The 19,070-nt window shown below is 40.9% G+C and overlaps 1 protein-coding gene across 1 annotated transcript in view; it reads left to right on the plus strand.

Annotated features, from left to right (window-relative positions):
• Positions 1–180: 180 nt before the first annotated feature.
• Positions 181–19,070, plus strand: part of bcar3 (BCAR3 adaptor protein, NSP family member) — a 48,956-nt gene continuing 30,066 nt past the window's right edge. Inside the window, exons 1-4 of the mRNA XM_050055404.1 lie at positions 181–343; positions 9,148–9,343; positions 10,055–10,273; positions 17,040–17,082. Coding sequence (XP_049911361.1) covers positions 9,156–9,343; positions 10,055–10,273; positions 17,040–17,082 — 450 coding nt within the window. The 5' untranslated portion in view covers positions 181–343; positions 9,148–9,155. The remainder of the gene's footprint in view (positions 344–9,147; positions 9,344–10,054; positions 10,274–17,039; positions 17,083–19,070) is intronic.

Below are 19,070 nucleotides of genomic sequence, written 5' to 3' on the forward strand. Positions count from 1 at the left end.
GGGGGTTTTGGTGTAGAGGTGAGGGGGGGGGGGGGGGGACAAGAGACAACTCAGCTAAAAAAGAAAGAAAGAAAACTCCTCCCAAACACAGCAGAGAAAGAGGAGGGGCTGGGGTGCTCGCAAATCACTCCCCAGAGAGAGAAAGAGGAGGGCAGGGCTTCTGATTGTGCAGCGCTACTTGTTGTTGCCTGTCTGAAGGAGCGTGAGCATATAGTCTTACAGCCGGTCAGATACTCAGTCATTCAGGAAAACTATGAACAGGAATACTTTGGACAGAAGTATATAAAACTAAACAACAAATAGGAGAAGAGATTGTGAAAAGGAGGAGAGGTGACACTGACAGGTAGGAATGTAAATCTGTGTTTATTTTAGCGTGCATCCATATGCAGTAGGTGTGTGTAGGAATGTGCGTGTGTACTTGGTGAAACATTTATCTTGATGGTCATCTTCTCCTCTGGATGCATTTGAATGCCTCTCTGTTTTTCACACTTTTCAATCATCTAAACTTAAAGTTAAAAATAGGAAACTCTATTTATTGTCTTTCTGTGGCTGCTGTGTATTTCACCACACTCCCGTGCCTTCTCCTCATCTCTCAGCTCTCCATCCCTTCTGGTTGAATTGTTTACAGCTAGCAAGTGAGTTAGATTTGCTCAGGGACTTTTTGAGCAATAAGTTGCCTTCCCAAGGCGCTGGGTGTAACTGTGGTCGCTGGAATTGGTGGTGCTAACTGTGGAAACCCCAGCAGGAAATAATTACATGAAATATGACAGATAAGATCGAGAGCTTTCATCGAGGCTTTTTCTTGTTTACTTGTTTTTGTGTGCTTTTGAAATTGGTTCAAAAGGTTTTAGGTTAAGGTCGTAAAAGTTTATTTTTCTCAGTCAAACTACATAATAAAATAAAGGCTTTGATAGCACTGCAATAGCATCAGTAGTCACTGTATTATATGACTTCACATTTACGAAGCTCTTATCAAAAAGCTCTTAACTGTGGCTGAGAAACTCTTTGACAGGTTAAACGACTGCCGCTCAGATTGAAACTCTGACCCCTCAGTTATGAGGACACATCTTTAAACAGCAAGCCACCCACGAGATGATGACAGAGGCAGACATGTGTGTGCATCTGTGTGTAGAGTTGATGTCTGGTGCAGATAAACACTCACATGCAGCAGGTTGTTTCAGACATTAGTCAGTGTCAGGTGTGAACCCTGTAGTGGCGCTGAATTGAGCCAGTGACATTGGACCTTTAATTAATTCTGAAACATGTCTGTGTCAGATTTACAGAGCTCAGCTTTAACTTTGTGATGGTCGTGTACTTGCATTGGCAGTGTGTGTGTGTGCGTGTGTTGCATGTGTGCGTGTGTGGTGTTGTGTTACTTGCCCCAGTGGGATGAGGTGATTGGTATTCCAACCAGTCATCAACACTTTGTGACTTGTAGTCCTCACAGAGACTGACTGACTGATTGCAGAGGTTAAAAGTAAAAACATAAATATATTTTTCAAAGCCTATACTTGAGTATAATTTTGTGACACTGGCATATAACTTCACTACTTTCAACTTTGTACAACTTTAAACTTTGCCACATTTCAGAGGAAAATATTGTACTTTTCACTTTTCCACTATCTTTCCCCGATGCCCATGTAGCTACCAGTTACTTTGCAGACAAAGATTTTACATATACAAAACATATGACAAGCACATTGAATACGATGCAGTATACTGAATAAAGTAGTCAGACCATTGTTGCATCATCTGCAACATCATCATCAATAATGTAGCGAGGCATTAGTTCATTTACTTTCGGCACTTAAAGCTGGAATTTACAGCTTGTTTTTGTTAAAGCTAAAGTTTACCTTATTGTAAAATGTGCACATTGACTTCCTTGTCAAAGCTGGATGAGAAGATCTATACCATTCTCATGTCTGTGTGCCAGGTGTTAAGCTAGAGCCAGGAGATGGGCAGATTAGCTTAGCTTAGCATTAAGGCTGGAAACACTGGGAAACAGCTAGCCTGGCTCTGTTCAAAGGTGAGAAATTAAAATCCACCCACCAACACCTCTAAAGCTCTCTAATTAACATGTTATATCCTGTTTGTTTAATCCGTACAAAAACCAAAATGTTAGCGTGACCATTTCTAGTGTCACGGGGGGTAATGTGCTGGAACTGTTTCTTGGCCAGGCCAGTAACTTCCTGGATTCTTGTCGTCAGCTAATCACCTTCTGGCTCAGCTTCATATTTAGCCTACAGACAAAAGAGCGGTGTTGACCTTCTCACCTGACTCTCTGCAAGAAAGCAAATGAGTGCTTATCCCATAAAGGTACTTTTCCTTTAGGACACTGTATTTATTTTCATCTACACGCCCGAGTGTTGTGAGACGTTAAGACAGACACGCGTAGCCACGATTGCCTGTCTGGTGAGTAATACAAACACAAGTTACTATATACCAGTATGTCATCACATGCCAATTAAGCATGGAATTGTGTAAATTTAGCAATTACTTGGTTGATCAAGGACATTTTAATTGTAGCTATAAAGTTGTTAAACACAATAGACCGTCTGAGCTGAGACCACAGGCACGACTCTGGATGCTCTGCCATCTTTGATGTAGTTGGAGCATTATTTCGACTACATGTTAAAGATATTAGGATTGAATGCAGGGCGTTTATCTCTAATGGGTTTTACTTTTACATTTGTTGTTTTGACTTGATTAAGTTACCGAATACTTTCTCCACCGCTGACTGACACTGCTGACTACTTCTCTGTGTGACTGACTGACCGCCTGGCTCTCACAGTGTGGTGGTCAGTGACTGTACAGACGACACATTTTTTCTCACACTGTCCATCTCTTTCACTGTAGACATATAAAATGCACACACATGAAAGCTAGATGGTGTGTGTGTGTGTGAGTGAGTTGAGAGAGAGGGAGAGAGAGATTCAGAAGTATTAAATGGCAGCTACTGCTGTGGGATTTAATAAAAGCCTCATTAATATGTCGCACGCATACTTCACACACATACACACACACACACACACACACACTGAAGGGCCCACGCACTGAAGAGCGCAGTAGGACACCTCTCTCTCTCCCTCTAACAAAGGCTGGCTCTAAACAGCGGTCATGTGACAGTTGTTCCCATTGTTCACTTCTGGCCAGGGGTGGTTTTGCTAATGCACTGGTCTGTGTGTGTGTGTGTGTGTGTGTGTGTGTGTGTGTGTGTGTGCGTGCATATGCATGCGTGCCATAGCAGGAAGACACTCTAAGTCTGCCAGAGGAAACCCCTTATTCCCAAACATGTTGATGTTCATGTTGTCCTCCCTATTGTGTGCATGTTTAATTAGAGACCAGTAGTGCAACATGTGACAGCTGCTGTTTAAACTCCATTTCATTTATAAATCATGTTATTGCGTAGAGTGTGTTTTTGTGTTGTGTAAAGCACAGGACTATTGGATTCTTAAATTCCCAAGCATGCACAGTGGTCCATAGTATTAGGGAATTAAATGTAACCTGTTGAACCATCTTAAGGACCAATGGTGGTCCCCAAAACCACTGCTTCGGTGTCAGTGGTCAGTGGTCCTGACTGATGTGTACAGTTAGCGAGAGAGAGAGCGTACCATCAAAGCATTAAATTCAATTAAACTAAATTTATTAGCAAGTCCTGTCCATATGTGAAACAGAACTATAGAAAGAATAAGGATGGCAGTGAAAAGGAGGAACGGAAGTGAGAGAGATATTTGTTTTATTGCCAGTGATCCTCTATAATGAGCTGTCTGCCGTCTAAATGTTTATACTGCCATTTCCTCTTCCTGTTAATCTGCGCTCGTTTCCCACCCAAGGCCTTGTGTGTGTTTGTATGAGTGTGTGCTGGTGTTCCCAACCCAAGGCTGTGGTGTTGGCAGTATTTTGTCTTTTGTCCCATGGTCAAGGAAGATACCTCTGATTGGCCCCCAGGTGCCCATTAACATGTTAAAGAAGAGTGTTTTCCCGGTCTGAATTTGCATTCTTTTACTGTTATGATATCCTCAATGAAGCCTGGTTCCATACCTCTAAAATTGCTTTCCACTAGAGCCCAATGAATGTATCTGCTGATAACCGCTCATTACAGTTATATCAGTATCGCCATCTTTCAGTCGTTACAGGGTTTTAAATTTATCATTTATCAGTGGGTCTGTAACACACACTTCCAATTAGAGCTTTGTGAGCAGGATTGAGAATGGAAGATGTTCTTCTCATGTGCCAGAGCTAGAAAACGATGACAGAAGAATTAAAACAAGGCAACAAAGCAAAAGCAAAGTCAGTTAGTACTCATGGGTGAGGGTAAAAAAACAATATGGCCCAAACAGAATCAATTGAAATGAACACATCAGGCAGAAATCGAAATTAAAAGATAAATTGCAACCTTATTGTTGGGCCCCAACTGCTGTAGTTGTGGATAAAAAGCAAGTTGGGCTTGAACCTGTACTGGAGCAAATTTAAAATGCTTTGTTATGAAACTGAACAAATGTGAAGTGAACAAATTTAATTGTAGTTGCTGCACTGTAACTAACATTGACACAGAATTTAAAAGTAAAAGACTTAATCCGCTGAATTTATTCAGTGTTTCTTTAGGTGTAATCTTAATCTGTTGATTCACTGTTAGTGTAGCAGGCAAAGATCTGTGATACGATTTGACTTGATTGTGTTTTAGGCTTGTAACTTGTGACTTTTTAAGAGTTTCAAGCCCATCCAAATATTGAAAGTGCACCAACTATAAGACATTTAACATGGTCTATGCAGGAATTGAAGCTTGACTATGGCTTATGTAACCCTGGACGGCAAAAAACACTCCTTCTACAACTCTGTATCTCAAACAGCTATCTGAATGGTACAGTTAAAGTATGTAACATAGCAATAATACTTGTACTTGACGCCAAGTTAGCAGTTAACTCACTGTTGAAACTAACTTCAACACGAGTTAAACTGGCTTTTAACTCACTTAAGGTTATAAAAACAGTTTCCTTTTTTATTCCTTAAATGATAGATGAAAATGGGCTTGGTGTTGGAAATGCCAGCATTCTCCATTAAACATGTGTGTGTGTGTGTGTGTGTGTGTGTGTGTGTAAGATGCAGGGTGCTGTAGCCGGTGGCCGAACAGCTGTAGGGAGAAGAGGATGATGCAGGGAGAGAGTAAGAGGAGGGGGAAAAAAGAGCAGTCTGTTATTACGAGCAGGGAAAGGACAAAGGACAGAAAGAAGTTGACGAAGTGAGGAGGCAAAAGAAGAGCTGACATCATGATGGACAGACAGAAGGAGGGAGGGGATGTCTGTGTGGAGGATGGGATGACAGGATTGAAAGAAAGGGAAAGATAGATGAGGAGAGATGGAGTCAAAAGGAGAGAGGGGTGATTTAAATTAGGCAGAAAAGTGAAATAAATAGTGTGGAAGGAGCAGATGGGTAAGACGGAGAGAGGAGAGGTTAAAGGAGAAAGATTGAAGAAGAGTGAGTGAGCTTTTAACACCTTCACTCTATGTGGAAATGACTTCCTTTAGCTCTTAGCATGAATAATTTATTTATAAGATTAATAGACAAAGTATTCATGTGCGTAAGTGCTGTGTGTCTGTGTTTCCCCTCAGTGAGAGTTGGTCCTTTCTCCTCTGCAGGGGGGGGGGTGTGTCTGGCAGATGGTCAGGGCCACACACACAAGTACACATTAACACACACACACAGAGCTGACCATCCCTGAGGGTCTTATAATAGGTCCTCCTCTTGTAGTTGTTCTGCCCCTCAGAGGAATCCACACTCAGACCCAGCATGCCTTAGCAGGAGTTTTACAGTGGGTTGGTGTGTGTGAGTGTGTGTGTATAAACTTTACTTGTCATGCTGAAAAGTCTTGAGCTGGCCAGCTGTTCCTTTCCTTAAACCAGTATTTGCATTTTTATTGACATTCGTCATCACAAGCTGGTGGCTCAGTGACCCCCTGCCAACGCTGGTTTTTGTTCCATTTTATATTCAGTACTGTGTTTCCTGCTTTTGCTGAGCTCCAAGGCTCTTATTAAATATTTTATTTATCCCTGACGTTTTTTATTAACAATAACAGTGTACAAGACATTGAGGTAGCAGGTCTCCGAATTTAATCTGAAGTGATACTACCAGCACACTACCAGCAGCTGTTGTTGTTTAATAATTTGTAGGTAAATTACCAGTAGTCTAATGTAAATCTTAAAGCTCTTGATTGGTTAATGTGCTCTCTGTGGCTGTACTCAAAGATTGTTTGTTAGAGAAAGAAACACCACCTTTTAAATCACATATAGACAGTGTGTTGTGCATGTCACACCTCTAACCAGAGTTCTTGTGATTCTATATTCATGCAATAGACATTTAATGAAACTATCTAGTTAACTGATTTGATAAAATGCTTTCAAACCCCCAAACTCGTCCCTGCACACAGGGCTTCAACATGCATCTTGTAACACATGATTGTCCTCTGCATACCTTGCAATATGATTTTCTATCATCCAGGTACACAGCACTGTTGGTACTGAGCCCCCTGGTTTAGCAGCAAATGTGTCCACAGTCATGTTGTTGTGAGAAACGCTCCCAGCATATTTGGATATGTGCTTGTTTTTGTTGTTACAGTGAGTCAGATGAGAAGATTAGTATGATCCCTGTGCATTTAGTGCAGAGCTTCATTACATATTTGGTTATTTTAGCACAATGAAAGCAGGGGAAAGAACAGACCTGGCTCCATTAATGGTGACTTCTGACAAATGCAAAGTGGCCCCATTTACACATCAAATTTTTGTATTAGACAAGTAGAAATAGGGAAAAAGGACATTGTAGATTAATGAGCAGTTGTTGGTGAGCAAGTATCTCTGGGCCAGGTGACGGCACACTTTCACAAGCGTTACTCTTGTAGTACTGGTCTGGCTGTTTTTCTTTTTGTTCCAGTCATTGTGCTACGCTAGGTTCAACAGGTTCTTGGCACACTATCGTCTTACTGTAGATGATATCTTCTATATGATACCTTCATATCTAACTTAAGGCAAGAAAACAAACAAGTATGATTCTCAAAATGTTAGAGTACTTCTATAAAAGCTATGTATTGTTGATTGTGGGTATTCTTATTATCATGTGCACTAGTAGCTTTTTCTGCTAAATTTAATTATGTTCAGTTTGGTCATTTCTTTCTAAAATTAGTTGTTTACTCACTCTCTACAATCCACTATTAAGAACTGTTGATCATGTTCATGATCATGATCATGTTTTAACAACATGGTGAAACAAATCCACAGCTTTGACAACCTCTGCCTTTGAAACCAAATGATTTTTCCCCAGCAGCCATGTTGATCGCCTCCAGCAGAGTGCTTTTCTTTAGAGCTGACTACTACAGTGCCAAACCCCACAGTTTCCTCTGCAGCCTACTTTCTCTGATCATTATCAGGTTGTCCAAATAGAGACACAATAACAAACACCAGCGTACTTGTTCAGGTCAGATCCTCAGGTTTGATGAGATTAGAAATAGGGCGGGTTTGTGGAATCTCGTACCATCCAGTCTACCAGCACGTCTGTCAGCTGATGGTATTTTAGTTTGTACAGTGTGACTAAGTGCTGCACGGTGAGTGATTCAGAGCAGATGATACTGTAGCGTGCTGACCAGTCATCATCACACAGCAGGGGAATTTATCAAGAACCTGTCCTGTGCTTTCCATCACCGCTGACCTACGGTATCTGTCTTGTTCATCTCTGTGGACAGTAATTATATCTGCTTGTCTGTCAGCCTGACAAGATCTACCCTGTGAGTGGAAAAAAAGTTGTGTGCAGTCGGTGTTGCTTTTTCTTCACACTTTTTGAAGTCCGGAGTAGAAGCTGGTTTTATGTGCCCTGCTGGAATATAAAAAATTTTAAGCATTCCCTGATGGAGTAACATTCAGGGTTTCTTGATAAAAATACCAACTGAGGCAGAAGGTCAGAACTCTGTTCTCTTCTCACGTCCACCGATAGGCAGCTGAAGTCTGGTCAAAATCTTATTGGCTTTGAGCCCAGCACCATGTAAAAACTGGCAGGGGAGAAATCTTTGAAAACAACAACTGGTGGACGGTCGGCTACATTTTTGGTCTCTTCTCCTTATTTCAGTCATTGTTATGGCATTTAGGTGGCCCTTCTTGTACAGTGTGATGCTGCTCTCCTGAGGAGTTTTACTTAAAAGACATAATTGTTGCACATTTTTTCTTGATATTTCTTGTAGGAATTATTCAAAATATCTCTGGTCTAGTTTTCAAAACATCCCACAGCAATATTTAATCAAAGCAAATATAAAAAAGAAAAGGTTTTGTGTATGATTTTACAATACACAGTTGTTAGTGTTTTGTATTCAGTAGCATTACTTCAGCAGGGACTACACTGTTTAATCAGTTCAAATTGGTATCAAGACCTTTAGGATTTGGTTTCAAAATGATGTTTAAAGCAAACAAAGTGAGTAATCACTCACAATGTTGGCAGTATTTTGCTCCTGATAAACCAGATTAGCAGTGTCCCTCTGCCCTCCTCAGTGTTCCAAGTGAAACAGAAAATCTAGGCACAAAAAGTGATGGTCAGTGTCTCCATGTGTGTCCCAGTCTGACATTCTAATTTGATCACGGTATATGTTCACAGTTTTGAAGGATTTTATTACACTTAAACATCATGTACACTATATTTACTTTTTTAGAAATACATATTTGCATACATACATACAGGCATAGTTAGAATCATGCTGACACTAGTGGTATAATGTTATGTAATCAGAGGCTTTATTTCCCTCCAGGCAGTCTATTAGTGTATAGTATGTATGCTTGATGATGTGAAAGGGTGTGTAAGCCATATGAGTGTGTTGCTGGTTGTGGGGACACCTGTTCTATTGGGTCATGTATCATAATACTTCATGTCAGTGAGAACGTCACTGTGTTTCATGTCATATGAGTATTACACCTCACCCTTCTGTCCTGTGTTACCAAGGTTATATAAGTGAGGTCCCCTGGTTATTGTCGGTAAGCATGTTAGGTTATGTCATACCCTGTGAGGTTAATGCAGTTACTTTTCTTAATGTATTTATTACCCTAAAGTTAAAGCTGCTGGAAAGAGAGGTCCTATCTGTCTAACTTAACATCTGTGTGTGTGTGTGTTTCTTTCCAGAGTTAAGGATGATGGCAGAGGGGCGTTTTGCCAGTCTGCCCAGGTCCCTCCATGCTCACCACACCCTGGGAGGAAGCACCGCGCATCCCGGGGTCCCCTCCACCTCCCTTGGTGTCCCCAGCAGCAGCAAATGCTCCTCCAGGGGGCTCCAGGCCTCCCTCGCCTCCTCCATGGACCTCCTCAGCTCCAAACCTGGGTGAGTTGGCTTACCAGCAGTGGCTCAGAGCACGATAAAAACTAGTGTTTAATAGAAGATTGTGTCTGACTAAAACCATGAGTTAAACCTGCCATTTCTTTCCAGTCTTTATTTCAAGGCAGTTCAGGTTTTAGGAAATTTAAGATTGCAATTTAACAAAATACAAATACATTTTGTGAGATTGTCAAGCTGGTGATCATAAAACAGTTTGGTTCCAAAGGGGAAAAAAAATGTGAAAAATAATTCTTTGTTCTTTGATGTTGCGTCTACAATAGGAAGGCCAGTTATTATAACGACTCTTTGTGTGGACAAATCTGGTTCAAACCCACCGAACCATCATTTAAACTCCAGGGAAAGTCCCAGACTGTCCAAAAATATCATGTCAGGCTGGAACTCTAAATGACATCAAATATTTCCATGTAACGTCGAGCAGACGTAAACACAACATCTAAATATTTAAGCATCAAAAAGCTTCAATGAAGTGTTTGAACAAGTCTATACAGAGTGTAAATGTGATGCTGTCAAAGTGTAAAGGAAAGTTTGTCTTATCTTTAAAAGATTTAAGAGAAGTTTCAAGAGGATAAAATTACATCTGGAAGGGGATTTTTTGTTAAAGTATAGAGTCTTCATAAAGGTTAAGGGTGTTTTAAATCACTTCACTACTTTTTAGTCTTATTTTTCTTTCCCCTTCCTTCATTTTTCCTCCCCCAGCCTCCCTCCAGGGCAGGGCAGCGGCCTATCAGAGCTGCCCGCTGCCTCCTACCAGCCAATTTCCATTCACGGAACATTGCCTCGTCGCAAGAGAGGAGGTGCCAACCTCACCCATGGAAACTACACCTGGGACCCCAGAGCCAATCATACGCAGCATGCCCATCAACCCATGACCTCTCCGCTGGTCCAAAATATCATTGATGAGTTTCATGGTTACAGGTAAACACATGTATAAACACACATAAATATTAAGGTTACACAAGCTCTCTGCTGAAACTGCATTTTAATATTTATAATATTTTGTCTTCGTGGAAAATGACAGTGTTTATGTCACAGCTCAGTTTCCTTTTTCTTGAGCATTATTTTGGCACTATTCATCTCCTGAGTCTCGCGGTGCCCTGAAAAAAAAACTACTTTATTCGAACTGTTCCTCTTTAGCATGAGGACTCAGAAAGAGAGTTCGGAGCTGGATGAAGAAAGGCGAGTCTGTAACGAGCCCTGAGGGGGTGTAGCAGTAAGCTCAACTTCAGAGGGAGCACACACACAAACACACACACACCTCACCCCTCATCATGTCCTCCCGTCTTTCTATCTTTAGTGTAGAGTTACAACAGACTGTATCTGATCTAACCAGCTTTGTGTGTGTGTCTGTGGGTGCGTGCGGGTAGCCCCCAGCAGTTGGGTTACCTTTGTAGGTCAGGGTGTGGCAGGACAGATCACAGATTACTGTGAGCTCTTTGTCTGCTCTCTCCATCTCTCTGCCTCTGTGCTGGATACATTTCATCCACTGCTGACATACAGCAGGACAATTTGTCCAGGTCAGATTCAACCTGAGCAGGTGGCTAAATAATGAACAGCGTCATAATCTCACTCATTTTTCACGTGAGCAACTTCAGTCTAAGTTAAAGCAACTTCTTGGCTATTGTGTCCTTCTACATCTTACTTTTGATAGTCCACAAAATAAGATGAGAGTTTAGTTTCCGTTGCAACTGATCCGTAAAAGAAAATGACATCAAAATGCATCACCCTTTGAAAGAGACATCTGTGTGTAGCTGAGTGATTTCTGGCAGGTGGGTGTTGTCCTATATAATCAGCTAATGTTAGCCTTACTTCAAGCTGTCTGAGGATCAAAGACCAGCACTTGGTAATAATTGAATTAACCTACTAATGGCCTCACAACTACAAAGAAGACCCTTATATGTGACAGACAGCAGGTATGAGAGATAGATCTCACTGTGTCCATAGTTATTTGATCTTTTCATTTACCGACAGTCGGCTTCTTTACCTTAAGTGAAAAGTTTTGTATCCAGAAATTGTTGTTGTATTGAGATTTTCATTCACATAAAAATACTTGGACTAAACCCTGGATAATAACATCTCAGCCCATCTCAGATAATGTTTCCACATGGTAAGTAAGGCTGATTTTAAAAAACTGCAAGTTAGTAAAGAAAGAAAATCCAACATTTATATGTTAAATGCAAAGCAACCAGTTGCATTATAAAATTCCAAGCTTTTCTCCCAGCTCACTGCTGTTGTTCTGAAGCTCCACAAAGTTCACAGTTGACTTTCTATAAAAAGATAAGGGAGTGTAGATCTCTAAGGTATGTAACCACTGGCCAGTCGGTCTTGACTTTCCATTGCTCATGCTGCCAGCTGACCTATGACCCCTGACCTTATGTTGCACTGGCTTCCGATTGGTCAGTTTGTCTCCCCGCTGGCCTCTATGGGCAGCTCGGCAGACCACCAGGAGAGGAGGAGGAGGGGGAGGAAGAGGGAGACAGCAGAAATAAAGAGGGAAAAGGAGCAGAGCAAAGAGGGGTGAGAGGGGGGTGGAGAAGAAGAAGACAGGGACAGATTGTTGACGTATGCAACTTTTCCTTTCATCAATATAAATGAGCTGGTGTTAAAACCCCTCTGACGTCCCCATTTATCCTTTGATTATGTTTGGATTAACTTGATCAGACCAGTAGCTTAAACCCAACATTAGCTTCAGTTGTTTTTACTCTGTATTCTCTTATACATTGCAAAAGAGTGATATGGTAACTAAAGATCCCAACACACCTGATGATTTATTGCTCTTGTAACACTCTTGACAGACTGCGGGAGAAAAACAGCAGGTTGCTTTAGTGCTGCAAATAAAAGGGAGGACGTGAGATGAAGAGGTTCGGGGTCAACGGAAACTCACCTCCAGATATTCATAAAAGCAAACTGTGAGCACACATTGCTATTTTTGCTGTAGTAAAATATTTGAAAATGTCACAGAGATAAGCACTGGAAAGTTGGGTTAGTCTTGAATTTAAAATCAGTGATGGAAAGTGCCTGTTATTTGTACTGGAAACCAGGATACTAAGCAAGTCACTGGATGTGGTACAAATTCCTGCAAAACAGTAATTCTAACAGGATTTTGACTCTGTAGCATGTTCACACTTGGAATTGACAATAAAGTGTCACCATGCATACTAAATTCACTTGATTTGAAAGTGTGCTGTTGTCTCCCACAATGCAATGCAAATAGGAAACAGAGAAGCTACTCACACATGCACTGTGTCCCCGTTTCAAACAAAATTTTTACCATATACAGTATGTACTATATCATCATTTTCATAGTGTGCAGTTTTTCGGGTTAATATACAAAACGTATTTCATAATTTTGTACTAACAGGTAAAGACTTGCTCTGACATATTTGAATCAAACTGCGATTTCGGACAGTCACTGCCAGTTAAACTTCACAAACAGATGGCAAAGAGTTAAGATTTAATATATATATTTTGTTGTTTGCTAAGGTGTTCCTGGAGCTGTTTCACAATTTGTTGTAATTTTACTTCCTTGAGCAGCTCCTACAGTCAGTTTTTAAGTATTCATACTGAGTTTTTGAGTATTTATTTTGTCACTTTTCCATTGTGGACTCCCTACATACTGAGAACCATATGTTGTACAATTTATGGAAATGGAGCACATCGCAAGTGGTGAGACGACTGCAGGAACATCATGGAAAATAGAACAACCAACGAAAAATCTAATTTTACCTCCTGCCTTACATAATGTCCTCTTAGTACTGTACATCCAGTGCTGTACATTAATTTCTTGTATTTATTTATTTGTTGAAACCACCTGCTGAAACAATACGCTATGGTGATTAGTGTAAGGCATATACAGTAGTTGGAAACAGCTATTAACAGCAAATACTGAGTCTGTGGATCTTTTTATCATGAAAACACACTGACCTCTTTAGGCCGCCTGCAGACCCTGCATATTGCTCGTGAGCTCTTTCCATTGCTCCCACTGTCGGTCTCCTACTCTCTCCCACACACACAAATATGGTGCAGTCACTCTCTAAAGCCAGTTGTGGCCGTGCTGAGCATTGTGTGGTGAAGTGCAAAGAACAACAGTAGCCAGAAAAAGACTGTGGCGAGTGCTGCCTGCTTCTGCCCTCCCTGCTCCCTTGTTATTTTTTTTTTCTCCCTCACTCGCTTCCCACTCTTTCTGTCTTCGTAGCTCCGTCTGTGTGTGTTGCAGGTCAGTTTTGTGGTTCTAGAAGCAGAAAAACCCAGTATCTGATGCTGTTTCAGCAATATGGACAGAAAAGGACGAAGTTAGCTGTGGTCAGCTTGTGTAGTCTGGAATGCTCGGCCATCTCCCTCTCACCACACTTTGTTTCAGTTCTTTTAGTGCTGAAGTCCGGCATTCTTACTTATCTGGGAAAAATAACTAACTAAATAAATAAAATGAACACCCATCAAGATTCAGGATAGAAACACCATCCTTCACCTGGCGACCTGGGTTTAACATGCTGAATCTCCATCAGCTCCAGGGCTGCCGCTTTGTTTTTGAGCCTGACTTTTGACCTCCCTGAGGACTTGAGGGAATTTCCCTCAGTCGTAGCACATTCGACTACAGGAGGCTTTATATGGGTTTTGTCTGGTATGCAGTGATTCTCATAGCACCCACCTCAGACTAGAGAGCCAGGGCAGGGTTACGAGGGGCAGGTGGTTGGTGTGGTGAAGGTCTGGGGCCAATTGGAGGTCCAGCCAACCACTGACTTTAACAAAGCAACACATGCAACTGCAACTGGTCAGTGTCAAACTGAGTGTCTGTCTGATTTTAGTCTAGATTTGAGACCACAGAAACATCCTGCATTTTTCTTTCTCATTCTCCTCCTCTTCTTTATTGTTTGCCTCCTTCATCCTTCATCCATACTATGAGCACCCATTAGTATACAAAGGTAAAAATCAGGGCTATTTTCTGATGCACCAATCAGTGGCATGTTTTTATCTGAATGCCTTATCTTCATATATATAGCCCTTTATATGTACGCCACTTAAAAGTCCAATGTGTGGGATTCATGGAGATATATTAACAGAGATGGAATATAATATAATAAGTATAATTTCTTTCGTGTATAATCACCTGACCTGTCTTGTTTTTGTCACATTAGATTTAGTATTTTCACTCTATATAGGGAGCATGCTTCTGCATCTGCATGGCCCTGCTTCTGCATTGGGAAAACAGAGATATTTTTTTAATGTGAAACTGCTTTATTCAGTGTTTTTTGCTTCTTTATATCACTGGGTTCATTTGTTTTAGAGAGGGAGAGACCTCTTTGGATAATTCAGCTTTTGGTAAAAACCTCCTGAAAGTCTGCATCTTAAGTTATAAGAGGAAAAAGGTTAGCACGCATAGGCTGGTGCTTCGCTAGCTGCCCGTCTCTGACATGCCAAACAGCATTGGAAAAACACTGATTTATAACGTGAAAGTGCTTTATTCAGTGATTTTACTGGTTTAAATCAGCGGGTCTGTTTGTTTTGGAGATGAGGAGACCTCTGTGGATAATTCAGCTCTTAGTGAAAACCTCCTGAATGTCTGGATTAGAAATAAGGTGAGCACAATTTAACTTATCAGAGAAAATAGTTGAGCACACATTAGCAGGTGCTGGGCCAGCGGCCTGTCTGCAACATGCCAGAAACTGCTCTATGCAGTGATTTTTACTGGTTTTAATTACCTGGTACGTTTGTTATGGAGAAAAGAGACTTCTGCGGATTATTCAGCTCCCACTACAAACCTCCTGAACAAAGAACACTCAGGTATTTCTAACCTGGAGAAATTTTAGCTGGTTGCAATCTGCAATCCTCACTGCTAGATGCCAAAAATCCTCTTTAATCTCACACACTGGACCTTTAAGTGAGACAAGTTGCATGAAACTATATTGGTAACAAGCGTGTTAGAAACAAGAATCTTGAAAAAAGGCAAAAATAATTGGGTCCTTGGGTCTTGGATATATTTTGTTTTTTTAATGCTGAATAGACTAAATGATCAAACATAATAAAATGTACTGTATTTGTGAGTAAAGTAGTAAATATCTACTTAATTTAAAGTAAAGACAATGGCTCATTGTAATTTATCTGCGTTTTTCTTTAAAAAAAAACTTGATTGTGGAATAGAGGCTGTTCTGGTGAGCACTTTAGACAAAAACTGTCACAGAAGCTAATACTGTACAGTGATATAGCAAAATACCATCCCTTGATGATCAGCATTTTTACTCCTGGCACCATCCTGACAGTTGTTCAGCCAACAACCGATGTGCCCTCTGTAGTGAGGACAATTTGCTGTGTTGATACACTGTGGTGGGTGTCAGGATATGTTGGATTAGGGATGTTTAGACCTGGAACAGGATTGTTTGGCCCTGCTGAGCTTCCTCGGCTCTGCACAGTGAAATCTGCAGGAGATCCCGAGGGTGATGTCGAGGCCTCTGAGCACTCCACCTTCTATGAATAATGACTATACATTGTTGTGAATGGAGGCTTCTGTTTAGTTACATAACTAAATCCCACTCATTATTTGGGGCCATATTAAACTGAGAGGGCTTAGAGCTAAACATATTTGGTTTGGTAAGTAATGGACTGTGCTAATATTCCCGTGGGAACACCAGTGTGGGCTTAAGGGCCTTAAACTACCAACCTTGCTAACGTAGTGAGGATTTGAGCTAATTACCTCCTTCACTGAGCCCCTGGCTGTAAGCCTCCTGTAGAGACAGACTCTGAGCTACGTTTACACACTCAAGTACAAATATGCAAAGCAAAGATGGAGAATAATAGTGGGGTATGCATGAGTCAGAGTCTGTAAGGAACACAGCATGAGGATACTGCTGGTCAAAACAAAACAACATGCCAAAATGCAGTGCCGAAATGCTTTCTGTGTATTCTGACCTTTAAACAAAAGTGTCCAAGAAAAGTCAAGTAAAACTGGAGCTGGAAGGAGTCAAAGAAACAAGTAGCAAATGTCAAACTGCTGTCTGCTGTTGCTGAAGGAATCACAGAAAAAAGCAAAAAGAGGGGAAAAAAATGCTACTGTTTGTATGTGTGCTCTAACCTCTCTGTGAATTTGTCAGTGGACTCCGAAGGGTAGGCGTGTGGCTGTGATGTGTGTTGCTGTGGGGGGAGGAGAGAGATGGAGAGAGTGAGGGAGAGAGGCCAAGTCAGGAGTGAACATGTTTACCACTGACTGAGAGAAAGAGAGTGAGAGACAGACAGCGAGTGGGACAGAGAAAGAGAGAGACTCAGATTTAAAGCAGTTCAGTGTGAGGTTTGATTTCACTCCACTGCTTTCTTTTAGAAAAAATACTCGGGGCCGCACTGCCATTACATCTATGCCAGCTTTACAGTACAGCTGTACCTACTTGGTCTAGCATATGGCTCCAATATGGACACTTGTTTGGACTTGTGACATATATATGGACCTTTAAGACAAAGTGGCAATCCTTCACTGAACTACTATCATCTTCTAAAAAGCTGAGCAGTGTTTGAATCTCTAAAGAAGAAGCAGCATCAGCACCAGTCAGGGACCCACCTGGACTTAACACAACCAGCTCAGCAGTTTATTTGTAATAGGAACCATAAGGAGGAGCTGAAGATCAACACGCAGCAGTTTGGGTCCAGTAGCAAAGATGTGTTCACTAAACAGGACCATGTCTTTGTCTGTGTTCCCCAGGGAGCCTGCTGCCGGCCTGGACGCCACGGTGGACTATGTTAAGGTAGGAACGACAAATGTGCTTGTTGTTGATTTAAAGAAAATAGACAAAACTACTACAGCTGCTGTTGATACTATTACCACTATAACTGCAAATACGATCGGGATTGTGGTGGTTATTCTTTTCATTAGACCAATGAGAATTGTTGAAGATATTTTGCCTTCAGGGCTGTGCACAGAAAGACAGATTTATGTTGCACAGAAAGCGACTTATCATGACTTATCTAACATACACAAAACACATTATATTTCCTTTCAGCCATTGTGCACATCGATCAATCATTTCCAGATGATTTCTAGGACTGGTTGTACTGCACAGTGATAAAAACTGTACAAACACACACAGCCATAAAGTTCAGTTTGATTCAATAAAATGTCAGTGTTGTAGGTGCTGCTCTCTACATGGAGGTAAAGCTGTACCAATAGCTGTGGTATCAATAATAATTCCAGGTATTTATAGCGTCAAACATTTCACTCTGTTGTGAAAATTCTGCAACTCTAAACTAAACACTGCTTCTAAAATCTTTGCCAGGTCAATAAAGGTGTAAGTTATTAAAGTGACTTGAATCCATCACCATCGGTGATTGTAATTTGACTAAAACTGGATATAAAATGATATTCAGCTGTTTTTGCAGGCTTCAATGTAAACATCACTCACAGGAGAAGTTAATCCAATTGCCTCTGGGCTACAAGGATAACACACCTCTAAATCATATGCCTGCCACCGTGCTTTGGCTGCCACACTGCTGTAAATCATATTCACACGCGCACACACACCACCTGCGTCCCAGCTTTAGGAGAGGTGATGACTGAGAGACGATCATTCACTTATCACAGTATCATCTAGCTTACAGATGATGTGCTTTACATGCTTTACTGTCTATATTTCTGTCTCTGTCTTGGTTTGTCTTTCTGTTTATACTCACTCTGTACAGCTTCTGCTTAAATACAAGAGGAAATTTGTGTATATAAGTGCAAAACACACACACACACACACACACACACACACACACACACACACACGGCAAGTAGCTCGGAGCGGGTTTCAAATCCTAAGTACTTTTTGAATACTGACCAAAAGGTTTTCACACTGAGTATCACACACTGTCTGAAGGTGGCACCACATGCTTTGATTCTTAATCTTGTTTACATATTCTTCAATCAGATATTGCCTGATTTAAATAATTTAAAACATTATTTCATACTGCATGTCAGCCTAATTATTGTTTTTTGGGGTTTTTTTGTAAAAAAGACAGCATCAAATTAGAAATTAGAAAGCCTTTATAGTCATTGTATTATGCAGGATGCAAAGAAATTTGGAGTGCCACTCCGAGTTGGTGCATAAGAGTTCTCACTGTTGTGAGAAAAGCTCATTTAAGTTACTTAAAAAAGTGTTTAATCTAGATTATCTCTAGTTCTTAACCTAACCCCTGCATGGCCAGAGTGGAGACAGATGACCAGTCTGACAGAATTGGTTGTGTTGAGCAAGGTGAAGAAAAACATGATTATAAATCTAAAAGTGGGGAAAGAATCTGGGTTTAACCAAACATGAATCAGATAATCAGCCAGGTTTTTAGACAACAGCTACATTTGAGGCACACTGTAACCTTTCTGATTCAGAAGGAAAGACCAGGAATGGAGAGGACATGTAGAGAAACACATTTATTCTCAGCAACAGCAGTTGAAAAGTATTTTTTATGTTTTCATGCACAAGTTTATGTTCTGTTTTGGTGCTTTGAATGATACCTGACTGTACTCTTGTGTACCTTGTGAGGATAAATCAAATGCAAAAAATGCCTCGTGTGTGAGTAGAGCACACTTTGTTCAGAGGTTTTGTACGGCCATAAGAACAGTGGAAAGACCACATTTCCCTTTTATTTTTTTTGAGTTCTGAACCTCCTCATGGTATAAAACACTTTCATAGACCTTGTAATAACAATGTTAAGCCAAACTAAGCAAACGTGTGTCTCTTATGTATCTTATTTTGACTGA

Source organism: Epinephelus moara, chromosome 10 (assembly GCF_006386435.1).
Source record: "Epinephelus moara isolate mb chromosome 10, YSFRI_EMoa_1.0, whole genome shotgun sequence".
Lineage (NCBI taxonomy): Eukaryota > Metazoa > Chordata > Actinopteri > Perciformes > Serranidae > Epinephelus > Epinephelus moara.